Source organism: Gymnoscopelus braueri (genome assembly GCF_963280865.1).
Source record: "Gymnoscopelus braueri genome assembly, chromosome: 6".
Classification (NCBI taxonomy): Eukaryota; Metazoa; Chordata; class Actinopteri; order Myctophiformes; family Myctophidae; genus Gymnoscopelus; species Gymnoscopelus braueri.
The window spans coordinates 42,460,373-42,482,066 of NC_137607.1; the positions used below are offsets into that span (position 1 = coordinate 42,460,373).

The 21,694-nt window shown below is 41.0% G+C and overlaps 1 protein-coding gene across 1 annotated transcript; it reads left to right on the forward strand.

Annotated features, from left to right (window-relative positions):
• The first annotated feature begins 941 nt into the window (after nt 1–941).
• On the forward strand, nt 942–20,835 carry crtc1b (CREB regulated transcription coactivator 1b). The gene is made up of 14 exons (XM_080429728.1): nt 942–1,075; nt 5,101–5,217; nt 7,037–7,162; nt 8,430–8,491; nt 9,151–9,245; nt 10,286–10,368; nt 10,570–10,613; nt 11,117–11,340; nt 11,965–12,116; nt 12,756–12,980; nt 14,056–14,142; nt 15,267–15,353; nt 15,995–16,166; nt 20,037–20,835. Exons 1-14 carry the CDS (start codon nt 950–952, stop codon nt 20,246–20,248), a joined length of 1,812 nt encoding a protein of 603 aa, XP_080285854.1. The 5' UTR covers nt 942–949; the 3' UTR covers nt 20,249–20,835.
• Nucleotides 20,836–21,694: the final 859 nt, after the last annotated feature.

Here is a 21,694-nt window from a genome sequence, read left to right on the forward strand (position 1 = left end):
TCCTGTTGGGAAGTCCAGCAGATGAAATGGGTGATTTTATGTAATCTCTTCTTGTCTTTTCACATAGTTGTCCTGGGGGACCCCAGACAACTAGGCCTATGAGGGTTTATGTGGTTAAATGTATTTTGGTTACTGTAGTGACAGTCGAGGTAGAACAGCCACTCGGAAGGTTCGATCCTAGCCATCTCCCCCATGGGTTAGTGTCTAAGTGTCCTTGAGCAAGACACATATAACCTTTTAACTGCTCCTAATGAGCAGGTTGGTGCCTTGCATGGTTTCCTCTGCCATTGGTGCAGTGACTGTAATAATGTATATTGTATAAAGGTGCTGTAAATGCACCATTTACTATTTGTAGCATTCTAAATGGTACAATTGCTAAATGGTGAGCATACAGTAGGCCTATAATTGACAATAACAACATCTCATGAGGAAAGATTATTTTGACCCATGGCAATGGCCCAATTTCGGCATTGTTTTGATGTTCCGAATTAGGGTTCTATATTCACATAGTTTGATTGATGGAATTGTTATTCTTATCCTATCATAAAATCAAAACATACTTATACTCCAATCTTTACAGACTTGTAAACAAACCTAATATTAGAGCCCCACGAAAGCGGGGTCCCCGCGGTCCCCACTTTGAGAACCACTTTAATGAATATCAAACTAGGGGTCCTTGAAATTAAATTAAATTAAAAGATTGAGAATCACTGTGAAGGGGGTTAAGACAAGTTACAGGACCTCCTGAGATGCTGCTGCTATAATAATACGACCACCAAAATAACACCTGTCACTGCCTGCCACGGTGCCACCGTGCGTGGTGTATAATGCCAGAGAGCCTTCTAGTGTGTGCTACGCGAGTACGCGTACGTGCGTGATGACGCGAGCGGGCATACGGCGCCCGCCGTGCGTGGCGACGTTCCATTGAGAAAGAAAGAGGAGGGAAAAGATGGCGTCCTCAAACAATCCCCGCAAATTCAGCGAGAAGATCGCCCTGCACAACCAGAAGCAGGCTGAGGAGACCGCCGCCTTCGAGGAGGTCATGAAGGACCTGGACGTCACCAGGGCCGCCAGGGTGAGAGACTCCGCTAGTTACCGCACAAAATAACATACAAAAAAAACAAACAAAACATCCACGAATGTTATGTGTTATCATCATGTCGGCTCAGCCTCAGCCAGGAGGAGGATAGGAGGAGAAACCGTTAAACGCCCGTTAATTAATTACACGTTCGTCGTGTGACACAGAAAAATGACTCGTTTTTTTAGGTGGAAAACACGTCATTTTCCGCGTGAAAACGCGTCATTTATTTTTGACAGAGCGACGTGCGAACGAACGTGTACGACGAAGTATAAATAAATAAACAGACGAGCTGCGGCATCTCTCTGTGTGCACGCCTGTATGAGCGTTAGAATGACAGGTTATTATGGTCTTCAGATGGGATGTAGAACGATGGTTAGCTGACGTTATTAACGGTTATTAACGTCCACTGCGTTAACGAACAGCTGGAGGACGTTGCTAATGTTAGCTAGTAGCTGCCTAGTTACTGGAGCCAGATGTGGATAACTGGCACCTGTGTGTGTTGTGTGTGTGTGTGTGTGTGTGTGTGTGTGTGTGTGTGAGACAGGATAGGTGGGCACCAAGGAAGAGTGGGCACCTCGGTGTTAAATTGGCTATTTTTGCCAAAATGTAAAAAAAAAAAAAAAAATGTTTTTGAGTAAAGTATTCATGATTAATAATAATAAACTTTATTAAACATTTGACAATTCGGTCTAATATTTCTACAATTGCTACAAATGACTACACAACCTGTTTATCCAGTCATTCTGGGGCATAAACAAGAAGTTGAAGGATACATTTAAGTCTGATAGTGATGTACTGTGCATGTCCACATCACTTTACTTAAGACCATTTTTTAAATGTATATATATTTTTTACATTTTGGACAAAATAGCCAATTTTACATTGAGGTGCCCAGATGTCCCTAGTGCCCACCTGTGTGTGTGTGTGTGTGTGTGTGTGTGTGTGTTGTGTGTATGTTGACATTTCTGTCCTGTCAGTAATGGGCAACGTGATAATAATATATAGGGCTGGGCAATATTTTTATATCATAGTCAATATAGTGATATGAGACTAGATATCATTATGATATGGCAGAAGTGTTGTATTTCCCTGGCTTTAACTACTTAAGACCTATTTTAAACTTTCTAAAATATTTTGAAAAGTTTTGAATATGGAAGGGGTCAGAATACAATATTATGCTCACGATTTCAAGGTATCTTGTCAAATATCGTGACATTTGATTTTGTCCTACAGGTGATAGATGGATAGGATTGATAGATAAAAACAGCTCGGGCTCTTAGGAAATTGCAGTGGGACAACACTGCTATTCAAAGCATGATTATGGCTAACGTTAGGTAGCTTATTGAATGCCAAGAATCACTCCAGATCTCAGCTGTGTGATTTATTATTTTCCTCCAGTTTTCGTTCCTCCTGAGACAGCTGACATTTTTATGCAGCTCAAACCAGTATTCCCAGTGCTGTTTATTTTTCTTGCTCATAGTGAAGTATTATTAGGTTTGTGGTGTTGGCACAAGTTCCTGCCTTTGTCATTAAGGGACACTTAGACAAAGAGTCCCTTCTGTCACGGTGGAATCAGCAATCCGCAGGGACATGTGCGTGACAACTTTGTCGAGCATCTATGCTTGGCAACAGCGGCCAAGGAGATGCCTCAAAAACATTGTTGCTTTAATCACAGAAGGACATTTGAATAGTCCTTGAGGGGGTTCCAGGTGGTCCCGCAGCTATATGATTCTCATTTGGGAACCAAATGGACCCTTATAGTTACATCTAGGTATGTAACTCTGAGAGTTTACTAATTTTTACACTCTCAATAGTTAAATAAAAGGTAATGTAAGTGATATTTTTAGGTTAAAACAAAAAGTGTAGGAGAATGAATGAATGAATGTTTTATTTCCGTGTCCGGGCAATTTCTTGACCCATCCCACATGGGATTATCAGACACATCAATTTTAAAATAAAAAAACAAAGGAGTGAAGGAGTAGTTCACCCAAAACAATGACTTTTGTTTATTTCTATTGTTTACTTACCCTGTGATGTTTTGAATACAAGGATCTTCTTTTTGTTTATTAATTCACCGTAAAGAAGTGTTATACACATTTTTGGGGTGAACTATTCCTTTAAAGCTCTATATTCTGATAGTAATGCTAGAGTGTTTGTTCAGTAACAGGGGTCTCTCCAGCTCTTTAATAAACAAAATATACATTTTCAGGTGGTTTGCCAATATCAGCCAATGAGGAGAGAGTACCCATTTATCAGCTTCAATGTTATCACAGATGGACATCTGAATAGTTTTGTAACCCTGTGGCTTCCCTTTGTGATCTGTTACTGGAGTCTTTGCTGGTCTACATTGCTCATTGTACCACTGTCCTCAGTCGGATGTTTTGCCAGTAGATGTAGAAAAGTAAAGTGGAACGTCTTGTCTAGCCGTGTCAGATTTCTTTGTCTTTTCATTCATATTCATTCATAATTCATTCATTCATGTCGTTCATGCTATTGCAAATAATCTCTATTATACATTGACAACCTACATCACTTCACTAGACAGGCTCTTCACATAACACGGATAATGGACAACCTGCTGCTTTTTGTCTTTTTAGGACAACAACAGACACGAGGCTAATGCCAGTGGTGGACAAAGTACTCAACCCCAGTACTTGAAAGTATAGATACTCCTGGTCAAATATGACTCAACTACAAGTGAAAGTTGCTGTCAAATTTGTACTTGAGCTTTGGAGTACTTGCTTTTAAAAATACTTAAGTATTCAAAAGTACATTCTTATTAAAATACTTCAGTATTAAATGGTGCAGCTTACCAAAGTACATTTGCTTATTAATATCAATGCATTGCCGTATTGAATTTGAGACATTTAAATATCACTAATAGTGAAAATAGTAGATCTATAAGCTCACAACACGTCCCATCGCAAGGCGTTGTGAGCTTTTTGAATGCTCTTTGATCTGCTATTTTCACTATATTTGAAATGGAGCTTAAGTGGTTGATTCATTATGTACTTTGTACCTTTGTCAAAAGTACATTTTTTTAATGTAGTGGAGTGAAAGTCAGTATCCAAAAATACAAATATTCACGCAAACAAAAAATGTACTTAAGTACTATACTCAAGTAAATGTACTTTGCTACTATCCACCACAGTTTGTAGGACAACAGACTTGAGGCTCAGATGTGCAAACATTATAACATGCCCTGACTGTCGTCAGGTGTTGTTCACTCAACTGTAGTATCTGCTGTCGAGTTATAGAGCACTGCAGTCTGACATCACTGCCGCTAGAGGGCGCTATCCACCTGGGACACAGTGTTATTTTTTGTTATGGATTTCCCATAGGGGAATCTTAGATCTTGTGACATAAGAACAGTGTTCCAGAAATAAACTAATCCCCCCCCCCCGTCGATTTTATTCATATGGATATGAAGCATCAACTGACGATAAAAAAATAAAAATGTATCCAAACAGACGTTATCAAAATGTAACTCAATACCATAAACTACAGAGAGTCACATACCTGACAAAATGTCCAGGGTGCTTTTCTAAGTTTTGGAACACAGTTCTTGTATGACATGATGTAAGATTCCCCTATGGGAAATCCAATACAAGAAATTACGCCGTGACCCAAGGGTAGTGGGAGTGACATCAGGACTTAGGTACTCTATTACTGTCAGTGATGTTGTCTGCTCTTTGCTGCTCACAAAACACCCAACCCATCAATTAAATCACATTCCATCCAGATGATAATATGTACATTTTTCATTTAAACTGAAAAGACGGGCAAGGTGGGTAATTAACCACAACCAAATGGTATAAAGTACTGACTGTCTGATTAATTCAACACATTGCTATGTAATTAAGCTGTCCGTTTGACTTGTAAATGTAAAAGTAGTTAGTTTCCTACCCTGCCAACAAGCCTGATTGTTTTTTTTTTTCTTTCTCCAGCCATATTCTTTTTCCATGTATCAGATCAGTCATTCACTCACTCATGCTTTCATGCAATTTTATTTTGCACAGCTGCAGTTGCAGAAGACCCAGTATTTGCAACTAGGGCAGAATCGTGGACAGTACTATGGAGGCTCACTGCCCAATGTCAATCAGATTGGAAATGGCAACATTGACATGCCTTTTCAGGTGAGCCCCTAGCTTCTCTCAGCTGCTAACAAAAGTGTTGTTTTAATCTCTGAAAAGAAAGCCTTTTGCACACCTACAGACAGAGCGACGTAAGAGAGGACAAAAGTAGCAGAAAAAAACTCCCACACTGTCTTCAAATGAAAAAACAAAATCAGGGATTCTTTATTGGGAAATGTATTGGGAGGTTGTCTTGACAACCCAATGAAGGTCTCGGGAACGTTTGTTCCGTTTTTGCATTTGATGACCGTGTGCGGTGGTTTTAACCTCTACTAATGGGATATTGTTAGCTGCTATTGAGCAGATCAGATGAAGACTACAGTTGTCTTTAGCTTTAGTGAATGTCTGCAATAAACCTGTTAGTTATTTTTATACAACAATGAGTTCTGATCCCACATTGTGAAAGGACGAGACATGCTCCATGCGTGCTTATATCCACAATTATAGGAACTCGTACCTTGTTACACAAACCGATAGCTGTGTTTACTTATCAGTCAGTGTTCCAAACATTGTTTTATTGTAGGACTTGGTTATTCCAAATAGGCGCCATTGGCAATAACTGTTTGATAAACGTGAGACATGAAACTTATTTCATACTGATTATTAATTTCTCTTTAGTACTGTAACAATACTAATGAGGACACCATCTAACTGGTCAGCAGGTTCCCTCAAAATTAACCTCAAATGTCATGAGGTGTGGATCAATATAGTATTGGCAGGCAGCAAGTATTCAGCACCACCATCAAGCAGGCAAATTTGATAGAAGTCAAGAGTAAAAATTGGTTGCATCAACGGTCGATTGTAACTGAGCTGAATTACTTCAGCTCAGTTACAATCGACCGTTGATGCAACCAATTTTTTTTTCACTAAATGCATCGAATTGAATGGAAACATGCAAATCAGTGTTTATAAAGCCATAATACATGTTCACAAAATAGTCCAGGCTAAAAGCTGATTGTTAATGTCTAGCCACAGAGAATTTGCTGTCAAGAGGAGAGCAAAATAAACCAATTCAATAGTTGTGATAATACATTGAAGTTCGTGCTATATTGTGATTATATGGCAGTGGCACATGGCTTTCTGCCACATTCCTGTGACTGCAGCACAGCTGTACCTTTAACCATGATATAGCATTACCTTGTGTATTATTGCTTACATTTAGGATAATTTGGATGAAATTATGATGACAGCAGTCTGTTTGAATGTAGACTGCTGGTTGGTAGGAATCAACTAAATGCAGTGTAGTTTTGGCACAACTTGACACACTGGCAGGTGGATAGCATAAACATGAACTGAGAGGCACACTCCAGCAACACTTAAAGTGATGAGAACAGTACGTAACTTTATTTCAAATGAAGGTATTGTTCTCATCACTGTAATGCATAATCTATACTCTGTCGTGTGACGGTGTCACTTACAGAAAATATCCAGTCGGCAAGTATAAATCCGGTTAATTGTTGCTGGGACCACCCTTTTGAGTCAACTACAAAGGCGAACTGTTATCTAGGGCACAGAACCCAAAGCAAACTAGAACTGTAGGCTATATCAGGCAAACCAATTCAACCCTGGAATGTCAATTTGGATCATAAATTTAAAGAGTACACCATTGCTTGTCATGGCTTTCCATCTTTAAATACATTTGCCAACTCGAGCATCAGTATGGGGGCCCATGGCTTGACTCATTTTGAAATGAATACATTTGCATTTTGCAACCATTTTATATTGATTATATTATATCGATCATTTTGGTGATATTTTGTGTTCTCTGAACTTGGTGGAAGCTGGATTTCTCTGCCACGTTGACTTGGTGTGTTCTCTTCAGAACTCAGTGCTGGACACCAGTCGGACCACCAGGCATCACGGACTGGTGGACCGTGTCTACCGGGACCGCAACCGCATCTCCTCTCCACACCGACGACCGCTGTCTGTCGACAAACACGGACGCCAGATATCCTTCTCAAGAAACACAACGTGTACATGTCGAACAGAAGTCATCAGAACTAAGTTTTTGTTTACATTAACATTTAGTGGCTAGGGTTTAGGGCTGCAACTATCGATTATGTTCATGGCGATTATTCTGTCAATATCTTTTCCAGAATAATCGAGAAGCCCGCTTTGTTTTATGTTGTATTTCTTTTTATATCAAGTATCAAGGGATACTTTGAATGGGTCTTTGTTTGGAAAATGGGTCTTTGTTTGTTTGTTTTCAAGGTTATTGCTCAAAACACCCCAAATATAAAACCTGTATCGCTCCTCCTGACCCCAAGTCAAACACTAAAGCATTGTGCAAAATATGCAGCAAAGAATCTGACAGCATGTTAGAGGCAGCATTGGTCTGTCATCTGCAGGGCAAAAAAACATACCATTGTAACTTTCAGTGCTTTAAGATAACCACTGGTGATCAGAAGGTCTACACACAAAACAAGAAAACTACAGAAAGTAGAGTTCTTACAGGCAAAATAATCAGTTTGGAAAGCATCTGGAAAAAGTCTAGAATTTGTATTTTATTTTATTTTTTAAACTGTTTATATTAAAGAATGAAATGTTGGTTTATGATATCCACTGCTGTAACAGCAAAAGCTTAGAAGGACAGGAGACGGTAGTAGTAACTGATTAACTTTAAACAGCCAGGTAACAGAAACCCCATCCTGACACTCCCCTCTTATATGATCTTTCTAGTTTGGTTGGTATAAGGTCTAGTAGTCAATGTGTCCCCGAGACCCGGGCTGTTGCACTTCTATCATGGCTGCTTGCAGTGTTTGTTATCCCTAGAGCCCAACCGAATTTGGAGAGTCCTAGACCAAGATCACTTTTTGTTTTAATTTAATCACTTAACCACAACACATTTCTAAAATAGCTGATCTACAAGCTCATGTTGAAAACCTTTTTAAAATGCTCTCCTGTAATGACATGCCCAAAGTAGCTATATACTTACCCTCTGTCTACACCAAACCGACCTACAAGCTTGCAGATCTGCTATTTTCTGCCGATGTGCCTCCAGAATAGGGATGTTCAAGTGGTTACAAATCGGGACACATCAGCCGCATAATTGCAGATACTGATGACGTTAAATAATGGCTCTAGTTACCACTGCAGTCGTACAGTCACTGTCACTCTAGAGTAAGAACCTACGAACCAACTTGATGCCTCAAAGATCACCACAACATAGCTATATCTCATCACCAGCTACATTATTCTTCTTAACTGAGATTTACATTGACAGCTGTCCCTACAGCTCTGTTTACCTGTCCCCTCCACCAGATACCAGCTGGAGAAGGTAAGCTGCTTTTGAAGTTTACTAACTAATGAAGAAGAAGAAGAAATAAAATTGTCTCCAAGTTGGTACACTTCCTTTTCAAAATGAGGACCTACATGACTCACTGCGTCATTGCAGGCTGGACATTTTGCCAACCTGGCTAACACAGAAAAGTAAATGCATAAACAGAGTGTAGCAGAGAATGATTCTTAATCATTTTGACAATGCTGGGGCAATAGATGTGATGCGACCATTGGTTGGATGTGTGGGGGGGCTGGCAGGGCTATAGTTTTGCTAGTCTCTCGAGACAGACTGTTGACTCACACAGTTGTCAAATGCTTCCGTCATACAGTCTGTGCCAAGTGGAAGCGCTGAAAATGCGAAGAAACAGCAGAGGATGTCTGCCTCACTTCCGTTTAGTCTTTTCAGTCCCGTAAATCCAATTAGTGGTTGAATATATAGCTTGCTGCTTAGCAGAAATGGAAATTCAAAAATGTATTTTAAAGACATTTTTAAACGAATTTGAACGGAATTGTTGAATAGACCACAGCTTCTGTTCACAGCGTGCAGGAGGTGTAGTTACAGACTCTCTGTAGCATTCAAAGATTGTGTGGAATAGTTGTCTGACTTGAGAGACTACAATTTTTCTGACAACTTTGTTTCCTCTCCAACACACCCAGAACAAATTCGGACTCTGCCTTACACCAGAGCACCATGAACCCTAAGCCCCAGGAGGTATTTGCAGGGGGATCGCAGGAGCTCCAGCCTAAACGAGGTAACGGCAGATCTGTTCACTGACACTTTATTTATTCATACACAGTGGTATAAATGAATGGGGTTGTTGCGCTTCATTTCGGAAGATCTAGATCTACTCTCTTCGTGAAATATGTATGTGAGTACGATGACTGAGAAAGCATTACATATGGGATGCTGGTACTTCTGTATACTGGCAGGCCTGATGTAATTGTTTCAGATGGAAAACGTGCACATGTAGGCTATACGAACAAGCATTGAGTAACCGTTGATCTTTCATTTTGATGAAGTCGGCTCTGCTCTGTTGGATGCAAGCCTCCTTTCATCAACAGGAAGATCAGTCTGGATACAGCTCATAAAAACGTAACCGTTTGGAAATTTTTCAAAGTACGGCGTCTATCAAGCTGGCGGCCGACCCTTATGGAACACCCTGCCAAGTATAGATGGCTTCTCCCCTGTCTTTTGGTTGACACCTTACTATTTTTAGGTGTGCTTGGATCTTGGTGTGATTATCACTGTGAATGCTTCTCTGCCCTGTTGGAATCAAACCAAGATTTTTACTGTGGACATATTGAGAGCAAGTGCCCAAAACTATGCTTACAATAGGTTGACTGCAATGTCAGTGACTCATTTGTTGAACTAATTTAATGCTTGGGCTGCAACTATCAATTATCTCCTTAGTGATTATTCTATTGATAACGTTTTTTTAATTAATTAAATAATTGGGAAGTGTTCTTGTTTTGTATTTTGTTTTATATATCAATGAATCAATTAACCACGTAAGTGTTATTTTATACTTCTTCACACAATGATGTGGTGCAAAAATAGTTAAAATAACAGATTTACAAGCTCATAACATGTCGCGTTGTAGATTGGCTACTTTAAACACTAGCTTTCCGCCTGTATTACATGCCCAAAATAGGGATAGATTATTAATCGATTATTTTGTTTACGATTATCAATTTTTATTTTTTTTACAATCGATTAAATCGATTGATTAACTGTCGCAGACCTATTTGATACTGAATTAGCATGCAACTGTCTTTGTGTTTTGCAAATCAGTGCTGCTGCTAACAGTACCTGGGGCAGAAGAGTCAGAATCGACTGCGGACAACGATTTGAAACTGATGTGGGATGACGAGAAGGTGTGGAGGGGCTACAAGGGGTTTATTTGTTTTGTTGTATTTATTTTATTTATTTAAAGGCAACATAACATCTTTAATACTTAATACTATGGCGTGACCAAAGAACAATCACATTAATGAGCAGATGGATCATAGTTTGTAGTGTACATGTTCACCACTACTAGAACATGTTTACCGAGTTTTATCTTCTCTTTTATTCAGGACGATTCATCAAATTCCAACACGTGTGATGTTCCTGGAATCAAGTGAGTACCTGTTGATTTATTGCTTACTATGGTTAGTTTACAGATTGGAATAACTGCCCAGTTACATTAAAAGCACAGAGTTGAACCGTTTGGAATCTTTTACAGTGAAATGCAGCCATATAATTTTGACCGTTTAGTTTTAGGCATTTTGAACCGTGTTTAAACTAACAAGCTAACGGTAGCCTGCATGCTGCAAAGCAGTATTGTTGTTTACTAGTTACACGTGTGGTGCAGTGATACTTCCATTTGCCTGTTGTAATGTCCGTTTGGAGCACCCAGGGGGCAAATTGACAGTTCAGGCTTTGAAGTGGCACCGAAATGAAGCCCCAAAATGTGCAGTATAATTCGTTCCGGTAGGTACTGGACCCATAGAAACCGAGCTCAGTTTCTGTAGCTGACCTTACTCTTCACCCCCTTGTTGCTGTTTCTCTCTTCTCCAAAATGCCACTTTTTCAAACGTAAGCTAAAACCACAACACATCCTCTGACATTTCTGTCTTCCAGCATTTTCCCGTCACCGGACCAGGAAGTCAGCCCGACCGGCCTCCCAGGTGTACACAACACGGGAGGCTCTCTGCCCGATCTGACCAACATCCAGTTCCCCCCACCGCTGTCCACCCCTCTGGACCCAGAGGACACCGTGGCCTTCCCTTCCCTCAGCTCCTCCAACAGCACTAGCAGCCTCACCACCAACCTGACGCACCTGGGCATCAGTGCTGCCAGCCATGGTACAGTACCCTCCCACTTCTCATTCCTTTTCAGCGAGATACATCATCTATTGATGAAATTGTAAAATTGCAAATTGATGTTCAGAAGCATATTCCATGAGACCCTAATGGTCTCAGATATTTCATAAAAGCAAAGTTAAAGCCTCAATTTGCAATTTCTTCAACTAGTTGGCTGTAGAACAGCAAGAACATAGGTTTAGAATGATAATACCCAAACATAATAAATCTACATAATTGTGCTAATTGTTTAGGAAACAGCGCTAGTGTTGAGGACTCTTTTCTCGCTGTTTCACAAATCACAGATTGGGACTGCCTAACGAAAAGGATTTGTTTTTGCTTTAATCCCATTCCCTGCTGATGCTGTAATGACAGTAGAGATACCAAAGATGTCGCCAAAAAGGCTACTAAAATGAATGTTACACCGTATGACTTTAAAATCAGTTAAGAGTATTGAAAATGCTTTGGAAAAATGTAAATGTATTAACTCAATTTCCCACTTCCAGCTTTGTACAGAATGTAAAAGACATAGCGTTTAACAGCTTGGAAAGACAATCTGACACTTCATGAGACACCATCATTGATGATAATTTTGTTTGTGTGTGTGTGTGTGTGTGTGTGTGTCAGGGATCACCTCCTCCTCTGAGCCCACCATGACAGTCACGTCGCAGCGCAGACAACCCAATGTGGTTCCCCTCACCCTCAGCGCTGACCTCCATTTCCAGCAGTCCCCCCAGCAGCTGTCTCCCACCCTGTCCTCACCCATTAACATCACCCAGGTAAGGTGACCTGCCTGGTTACCACACCAGAATAGTTTTCTACTAACCGTCTACCGGTCCCATAATCTGGGGGGATGTGATGCACTGCTTCTGACCTTTTGGCAGTCTCAAACGCCTATTCATATGCTGAGTTGGCAGTGCCTGGGATCGAACCCAGAACCTTGTGGTCCAAAGACAAGTGCTCTACTAACTGAACTACCCCCCCGGACACTATCAGGGGCCGTATCCACAGAAAGCGTTTTAAGAGCTGTCAGCACCCTTCTGCCATGCATTTCTATAGTAAAGAGGTGCTGGAGTGCTCCTAGCGCCGAGCATCGCGTTTCAGTGCTCGGAGTGCCCTGAGTGCTTGAAGCAGAAAATTGTTAAACTTTTGGAGAGCAGCGCCGCTCATCAATGTCACGTTTGATCCTCCTGGCTGTGTCAGTCAACCCAGTAATTTACGGCCCGGTGTTTACCGTTGTTTCAGCTAGGCTATTCTCCCACTACAGTAAGATTGAAGAAATGTTTTCAATTTGCATTGCAAGATGTAGGCTATTATATGTAGGGGCATTCAAGCAGGTTACCTAGATAACTGCTAATTAATTCAGCCAAACCATTCTGTTATTAGACCGCCATGAATTATTTTTCTTCTTTCCTCAGGCAGTGCCGATGGAGGCCATGTCCCTGGAGCTGCAGCTGTCCCAGTACCCTCTGTTCAGCCAGCTGACGGCCCAGGCCCAGGCTCAGCTCCTCAATGACCTCCAGAAGCAGCAGGGCATCCGCCTCATCAGCCTGCCCAGCATAGCCACCTCCAGCTTAGCCACAGCTACCAGCCCCTCCCCAGACACCCAGAGCCAAAACACCGCCAATATCAACATCAACTCGGTAAGATACTGTGAACACCTGCTCACAATCAAGGTTATTATAGTTTGACTTTTATTTTCAATTTCAGTTTAGTTTTGGTTAGTTTTCAACATGGGTTTGCTAGTTTTGTTTTTGTTTTTATTAGCTTTATTAGCTTTCTTTTTTAAAAGCAGTTTTATTTTATTAGTTTTTGTATTGTCATTTAATAGAATATTTCCCTCTATGATTTTAGTTAGTTTTATAAATACACAATAGAATTTCAGTTGTCATTGTTTTGGAAAGCGTTTTATTTCACTTAATATATCCAATGATTGATGCAGTTAATAAATTGTCTCTGAGGTTTCTGTTTAGTAATGGAGCCTGTCTATCATCCAAATGGCTTTGTGTGGTTGGCAAAACCCCTGAGATTGATATTTCATTACAATAAGTTTACTTTATTACGATTAACACATCTTTGCTTTTGACAGCTGCCAGAAAATAAATTCTCCTTGCTAATTAATTTGTTGTTCATCTTTTGATAAAATGGATTTAATTTAAAAGGCAGATCATTGTAGAGGCTTATAAAGAAATGAAATCTTCAGCATACAGTATGGCACCAGGAGTTCTGCCATCTTTTAAGTATTTTCCTTGGTTAACAAATTTGGTGTAAGTAGTTCGATTAATTAAGCATTTTTACTTGGATATCAATGGTGTAAGAACCAAGGTAGTGTGGCTATACATTCTGTTAAATCTCCAAATGTGGCTATTAAGTCTGGTTATAAACAAATACACCAGCCACAAGATCCCTCAGTTAATGACTATATATACTTGCCAGTATTCCTCTCAGTGGCTGGTGATAATTTCCTACCAGGGAAAGGCCTGGACCTCCAGACCTACTTACCATAACTAACAACTCTTTTTGACTGTAATGGGGAACCCACTCAACCCAGAACCTAGAACCCAGAAACAAATGCTGAACCCGACACGGTTCGCTTAGTTCTTGTATTCAAAAAGAGCCATTTCAGATCCATGGATAACCTCCGCTCAGTTCCCTTCCTGTCAGATGTGTGTGACTGTCATGGCGCTCCGTGCTAGCTAACCCTCTTCCCTCCAACAGTACCGCAATCAGACTGGCTCCCCAGCCAATCAGTCTCCAACCTCCCCCGTCTCCAATCAAGGCTTCTCGCCTGGCAGCTCGCCTCAAGTAAGGCCCCGCCCACACGCCGAGCTCGCTGCTTTTCGGGGGAAGGGGCTTTGTTCCTTGTGGGGTCGGGGCATTAGGTCTGAATCGGTTAACACTGCTTCTCATTCTCCGGTCTACAGTTGTCCTGTCCATGGTGTCTACGGCTGCTTCTGTCATTTCCTCCTCATCGCTCTAATTGTTCACTGTACTATGCATGTAGGATCATATGGTGGATGCTTTCTTCCTTTGGTAAATGGTGCATTTATATAGCACCTTTCTCCAAAGCGCTTTACAATGTGCATTACATTCACCTATTCACACATACATTCCCACGCCGATGGCAGAGGAAACCATGCAAGGCACCAACCTGCTCATCAGGAGCAGTTAGGGGTTCAGTGTCTTGCTCAAGGACACTTTGACACTAACCCAGGGAGAGCCCAGGATTGAACCGGGGACCTTCTGATTTCCAAGCGGCCGTTCTACCTCCTGAGCCACTGCCGCCCGTTTGGAATGAAAGCTCTCAAGAGATTGTTGTAAAATGTAGGTAGGCTAAACGAGGGGTTCCCATGCCAAGGACGCCTGAATAGCCGTAGCTGCTGGCTGTGGCCCCACTATTGCTAAATGGATTTATTTGTTTAAATGGCGAAAATAGCAGATCTACAAGATCACTGTGTCGTAGCACGACGTGTTGCAAGCTTGTAGATATGCTATTACATTTTTTGGGAACATTTTGGACTATAAGCTGAACATTTTGAATACAACTTGTTTTGTTTTTAAATACTTTTACTCTTGCAAAAAACATGAATAAACGTGAAAACAAGCAAACGGTCAACTCTTACACCGGAAAGAAAGCTTATCACACAGTGCTGATTATTCATTTCCTGAGGTGCTTCAACTTGTCTCATTACAAATGTATTTTCTTTTACAAGATGTGTTTAAACCATTTGCTTCAGGTCAACGCTCTCACTCTGGCCGATCTTTGACTTTGCCTCCAGCTTGTTTCTGTCATGGCATTACTAAAAAATATCTGCTTGTGGGATTGAACAACCCACCTCCTTGGCTAGTGTATGTTTTGTGCTTTTTTTCACTGTTAATTTCAGATGCCATGGTGATGTAAATTAACAGCTTAACGATATGTCTTGCAGCACATTCCCGTGGTGGGCAGTATATTTGGTGATTCATTCTACGATCAGCAGATGGCTTCAAGACAGACCAATGCACTGTCTCATCAGGTGACACAATCCATAAATATACAACTGATAATCACTAGTAATCTGATTTGATGAAATATGTGTTCACTCTATGCTAATTATTCACATAAACCCACAGCTAGTCAAGGTTTATTGATTGGTCCAACAACTCTTGTGGTATCCAGTAAGCTAGTTTAAAAAATACAATAAAAAAGGCATCTCAAAACCAAATCAGACGTGCTCTGGATCAAAAAATACCTAATGGAATTGAAACAGAAAAATGTGCACATAACATTTTTCCTTAACAGTCAGCACCATTAAATATTCCTCTTAAGTACCCATAGTCCCCTATTTAAATACCATATCCCGTGGTTTTGCAATGGGGACTATGGGTATTTAAGAAGATAATTTTGTGTGTGAGGAAGAGCCTTGTTGCAAAAAATGTCACACACATTAAAACATGATTGAACAGGAGCTATTTGTTGTGCAGATGTTTCCGTTTCAATTTCAGTAAGCAAGTTTGCCATCATTCTTGTTTTGTCCTGTCCGTGTTATCTATTCTTATGTTTGTTATACAGTAATACTACTGTTATATGGTAGACTTCCCGTACTAATTTCTTATGTTTTTTTTACAAATGGTTCTGATAGCTTCCTTTATTCTTACAAAATTGTGTCTTTTCTAGCTGGAGCAGTTCAACATGATTGAGAACCCCATCAGCTCCAACAGTCTGTACAATCAGTGCTCCACCCTCAACTACACGCAGGCAGCCATGATGGGCCTTACTGGGAGCAGCCTCCAGGACACGCAGCTAGGATACAGTAACCATGGCAACATACCCAACATCATCCTCACAGGTATCCCCGGTCACCCAAGTACCAAACACACCATAGATAGGTGTAAGATGATGCATTATGTCATGCTCTTCCTTCTATTGCGGTCAATCTGCTAGAGTGTTGACATAGAAAATTATGTTTCTATATTATCGTCAATGTCGGGTGGAAACCCCATGGGCCCCTGGCTTCCATTGAAAATGGCCTGTAGACTGTCGCTTTGTCGCAGCAAGTGTGAACGCAGCATTAGCGTCTGAGGTTGGAACTTTGTAGCAATGAGGATCCAAAGAGGCGCACATCCATTTTCCATTTAAAGGCAGGTGCTGAACTTCCAACCACAAAACTTGGGAGACAAAATAAAAGTTTGCACACTGTAGCTCCCTTTTGCATATTTATATTTGGTACCACCTGAGTGGGCTGAGCGACGTTTCGAGCACACTGCTCTTCTTCAGACTAGTCTGATGAGGAGCAGTGTGCTTGTAACTATGTATTACCTTTTACATTTCTCACTCCAAAAGTCATATAACAAAACAAATACGTGGACTGTTAAGCCTGATGCATACTCCACCTGAACAACCAATGGCCGCGTTTCCCAAAGAGATTCGCAGAGATGCTGCATAGAGATCCTGCGCAGGTTGTACGACGGGTCTTACGTGCGTCCACACAGGCTGCGCAGTACCATAGCAGCCACGTAGATTTCAGGTCATGCGTAGCCTACGCAGCTTGCGTAAGAGCCTGGGACCCGGCGAAACCTACGCTCTACCCTCATTAGTAGCAGCTGGTTGTGCCCAACGTGCTATCGGTTCCCACATCCACGGCGTTACGTGTCTGCTAAAACTACATTCGGGAGACAGAATGGCGTATCCTACTCTCCTCCTACTCCTGGGAGAGGCGTAGCCCTGAGTGCTGTCCTACGCAGCAGTTTGTAACGAGCGCCCTGGGGCGCTCGTAACACCCATCGTAGCGAAATAGATCTATGAAAAGATCGACCGACCACACACACACACACACACACACACACACACACACACACACATACATATATAAAATTACGGCCGGGCCGGTGCGTAACGTGCATGCCTACCCAAAAAAACAGACATACAAGCTGTCAACGCACTGCGACATGCCGTGTCGATAGCTTGCAGATCTGTTCTTTTGGGTAGGGCGAGCGGCTGCGCTGCTTCGTCCTCTATGCATGAACCCGAAGTTTACAAATTGTACTCTCACAGATGATCCGATCGTCTGATAAAAATATTAAGCATATGCCAAGTTAACTAAAGGTATATAAATGATGCTGAGCTAAACATGTTTCCTTAATTTTGAAGTTTTATAGTTAAACGTTATGATTAAAGTCCCCAGTTCCTCTCACAAAGTGACAGCTCTTGTGCTCGCCATGTTTATGAACGGTTAAAAAATCTTTTGAAAATAGCAGATCTACAAGCTCACAACGCCTCACAAGCTTGTAGATCTGCTATTTTCAAAAGATTTTAATACATATTAAATTTGGGAAATGGGACATTCTGCATATCTTTACTTTTGGTATTTTAAGTATATTTAATTTACTTGCATAATGGGGACACTTTAGTGTTTTATTTACCTTGCAGATGTCACCTCACCGCTGTAATTTAATTCATAAATATATTATTCAAAAGTTGTATTTGGAGTGGACTGCTTCAGGACATCTGACAGTTGGCTCTGGTATTTTTATGATCCATTTCACTTTCGCAAAGGGTGTTTAAACTGCTGTGTAGCATAGGACAGCACTACGTACAGTAGTTTACGTAGGCTTTACGTAGACTTCGTCCAGGAGGTCTTTACGTGCATGTTGTCTCGCGAATGTAGTTTTAGCACACACGTAATGCCGTGCGCTTGAGAACCTACGACGATGGTGCCTCCTGAAGCCAGTTTAGATGGCACGTAGGGCACACACAGCTGCTACTAACGAAGATAGTGCGTGGCGGGGTTGCTACTGCGCAGCTGCGTGGAGGCTCTTACGCAGCTTCTAGGCTACGCATGAGCTCAAATTCGTTTGGGAAACCCGGCCAATGTCAGTTTGGTTCGGCTGGTCCAAACTAGTACAATATGACATTAGAGGTTCGGGTGGGTGGGATCAGAGCTAATGTCGGGTGTTTGGTGCCTCCGAGATGTTGTGACTAATTAGTTCGGCTACTGTGATTGGTCAGACGTTCCGCATTGTTACTGCATTCATTCAGCCCAGCTTCAAGTTCATTCTGTCAGCAGTGAAGCCAGTGAAAAGCAGCAGTAGTTTGGAAGCGACACACACGCCAACTTCCAGGAGGTACAAACGCCTCTGAAATCTCTGTCTAGTGACCATTCATTATCACAACCTATTGCTAGAAGGGGCAAAACCTCCACACCTCCGTCAGAAATGTAATCCAGGCATTAATTTAACCATCTGTTCCAGCATTGCTGTAGTGTACAATGTTACAGTCAGAGCAAACGGCATGAACGGTGGTGGGCGGGGTCTGGCTTCCAGAACACAGAAGTTTGAAATTACATTTGTCTGTCTGCTGTTGAACACATTTCGCCTGTTCTGGTGGTGTAGTTCTAGTACACATTAGGCTTTACTCACTCAAACATGTCCGTAATCTGTCACTTGTCCAACTCTGTCACCCTAACCCTTGAACGTCGACCCCAGGAAGAGTAGCTGCTGCTAGTAGCTAATGGGGATCCAAATAAACAAAAACAAAAAAAGAACCATGCATCTCCTTTGCACACAAACATTTAGACATACTTAAAACACATAATGCAAAACCTCCATTGTAATGCCTCACTTCCTCAATGCCTTTTTTTTTCATTGACCCCACCAACAACATTTTGATTGTTCTACCTGGATTTAGCAGTTACTTTCCATATAATTTGAATTTGACATGACAAAAATGCATTTTTCTTGTAATGTTGCTGCACAATTGTATGAAATACGGTCTTTACACGATTTGATTCAATAGTGAAAAGTTTCTGTTGTAAAATTCTGTTTAATTCTGTTTACACCTAGATTAAAAAGTTTCAAACAGGTGCGTAGGCTATATCAACAATAAATGATAAGCCAGCACAAAGTTTATTTTCTTCTCTATCGTTGTTAGTGACTGACTGGTTTCTCAGGTGTGACCACTCAGCCTGGCATGTTTAGATCAGGCGCCAAGGAATCTGCGCTACATTTGAAGCCTACTTCATTAATCTCTTAAGGGTGCAGTTCCCATTAATGGCCCAGCATATGTTGCTATTTCACCTCCTGGAGGCTCCAGAAGAATATACTCTCAATACAAGTGAACAACGTTTTGGCCGAACTTTACAGTTGATTTTATTACCCTACTAAAATGTTTTATAAACACTTATCATGATATGCGTTTAGTCAATTATGGTAATGATAAAGTAGGGCATGGTTCTGGGGCTTCTATTGGTACTACTGAGTGAAGACCCGCCCTCGCTGCAGTTGCAGCCAATAGCAGTCGTTTCCGGTTTCTTTTTTCGACCGGAAGTTCAAAGATGGCAGATTTGAATTCGCCAAAAAAAGTGGCTTCAAAGCGGACTTGTAGAAACCACGTGGCTCCCTTCGTCCATATTCGTTTCAGTCTATGGTTTAGATATGCTGAAGCTTTAACGTGGCACTAAACAACATTCAACCACTAGATGTCTCATTTGTACAACACCTCTGTTGTATAAGGTTTGTTATTTCCCTGTCAACCTTATATGGCACAAAAAGCAGTAGTCATGTAGTGTGCAACACTGTAATGCAATGTCCTTACAAGAATATCTTTAGGGTAAAAACTACCATGCCTACTATATACATAATACCCTTTAAGCCATTGGACAACTTGTTGTAATTGTTGTGTTTAAAGTTTAATTAATTTATATGACAAAAATCAATTCCAGTAACAGGGGAGTCTCCGCCCAGCCTTTCCAAGGAGTTGACCAACTCTTTGGCCGGCGTCGGCGACGTCAGTTTCGATGCAGACTCCCAGTTCCCGTTGGACGAGCTAAAGATTGACCCACTGACCCTGGACGGACTCCACATGCTCAACGATCCCGACATGGTACTGACCGACCCCGCTACTGAAGACGCCTTCAGGATGGACCGGCTGTGAGCTGCTGGACACTACACTGTGGCCGACCACACAGGAAATAAAAATTAAAAAAAGGGAAACCCCACTACTTAACTCTGGAAAGGAGAGAAATTAAAAAGGGGGGCCGACTAAACCTCTCCCGAATTGCATGGCCGTTCAGCTGTCTGACCTCCTCGCCCTTTGACCTTTCAAAGCCCTCCTGAGACGATGCACCACCAAAAAGACAAACAAGCGAGGAAGAGGCAGAGACGTCCTGTGGCTTGCTGGGGAATGGCATTGTTGCTGTCATTATTTTTGAATGAGGTTGATCGCGCGGCGCTTTCGCTAGCCTGCTCTGTTTACAGTGTATAACGTACCTGCCAACATTTACCCCAACAACAACAATGCACATTTATTTTTTGTCACATTTATTTCTGATTTATTTATTTTCTTTCTTTTCCTACTCGTGTGTTCTTGTAGGGGGAAAGCTGCTTGAAAAATGTGCTAAACCGTGTCCGTTTTTGAATGCTTTTTATTTATTTATTTTACACCCACACACACACACATTATATATATATATATATATATATATATATATATATATATATATATATACACATACACATACACATACACATACACACACACACATATGCTGTAGGTACACATACATTTTAAGTGCAAAATACCACAGTCGAGTGGTTTCTACCCTGGAATCTAATGAATTGATTTCACCATCATAATATACCATACAGCTTTCTCTCTCTCACTCAAAGCTTTATTTTTGACAACCAAATGTTTATATTGTCATCATTTACTGTATGATGTTTGTGTATTTATACGTTATATTTTTTATTTTGGTTTATTATTTTTATTTATATTGTTTATATATAATATATTGCATTTCATAATTTAAGTTTGATGCCAAAACGCTATCCTGCTGTAGTCGTGTTCTACAAATTGCACTGATGTGGTTTGCGTCTATTTATGAACTGACAAATGTATACATATTATGTGTTTATTAAGCTTCTTGGTTATGAGTGGAGCGCAAAACCTCCCCATATTTGCTCTTGGGGGTTTAATGTGCCATTCTCTGACGGGAGTATCCCAGTTAAAAATGGTCTGATAAAATCCACGGATACTCATTTTCCATCCAGGAAAAACAGTACATGATCCCAAAATAAAATTTCCTCTTAACATTTTATTCAGGTGCTTATTTTAAGTTAGCTGAGTGAATAAAGCAGGCGTTGAAATGTAATGTGACAGAATATCCAAATTGTCTTCATGCCAATATATATCTAGTAATGACCTATCTCCCTTTGGAAAAAAAAGGTTATTTTTAAAGCAGAGAACACTAGGAAAGTTCTTCAGAAGCAAATCTTTTTGAAGTTGTCACTGTGAGAACACCTGATTTTGCCTTACATCGATATTCTACTGTTCTGCGTTAGTGTCTAATGTGACAATGTATTTTCGTCACTTCTCGTAACA

Excerpts from the sequence above, each read along its gene's own strand:
- crtc1b (XM_080429728.1), top strand. The coding sequence starts at position 950 with ATGGCGTCCTCAAACAATCCCCGCAAATTCAGCGAGAAGATCGCCCTG. Across the intron at positions 11,341-11,964 it reads CATCAGTGCTGCCAGCCATG|GGATCACCTCCTCCTCTGAG; the intron begins GTACAGTACCCT and ends TGTGTGTGTCAG. Across the intron at positions 12,981-14,055 it reads CCAATATCAACATCAACTCG|TACCGCAATCAGACTGGCTC; the intron begins GTAAGATACTGT and ends TCCCTCCAACAG.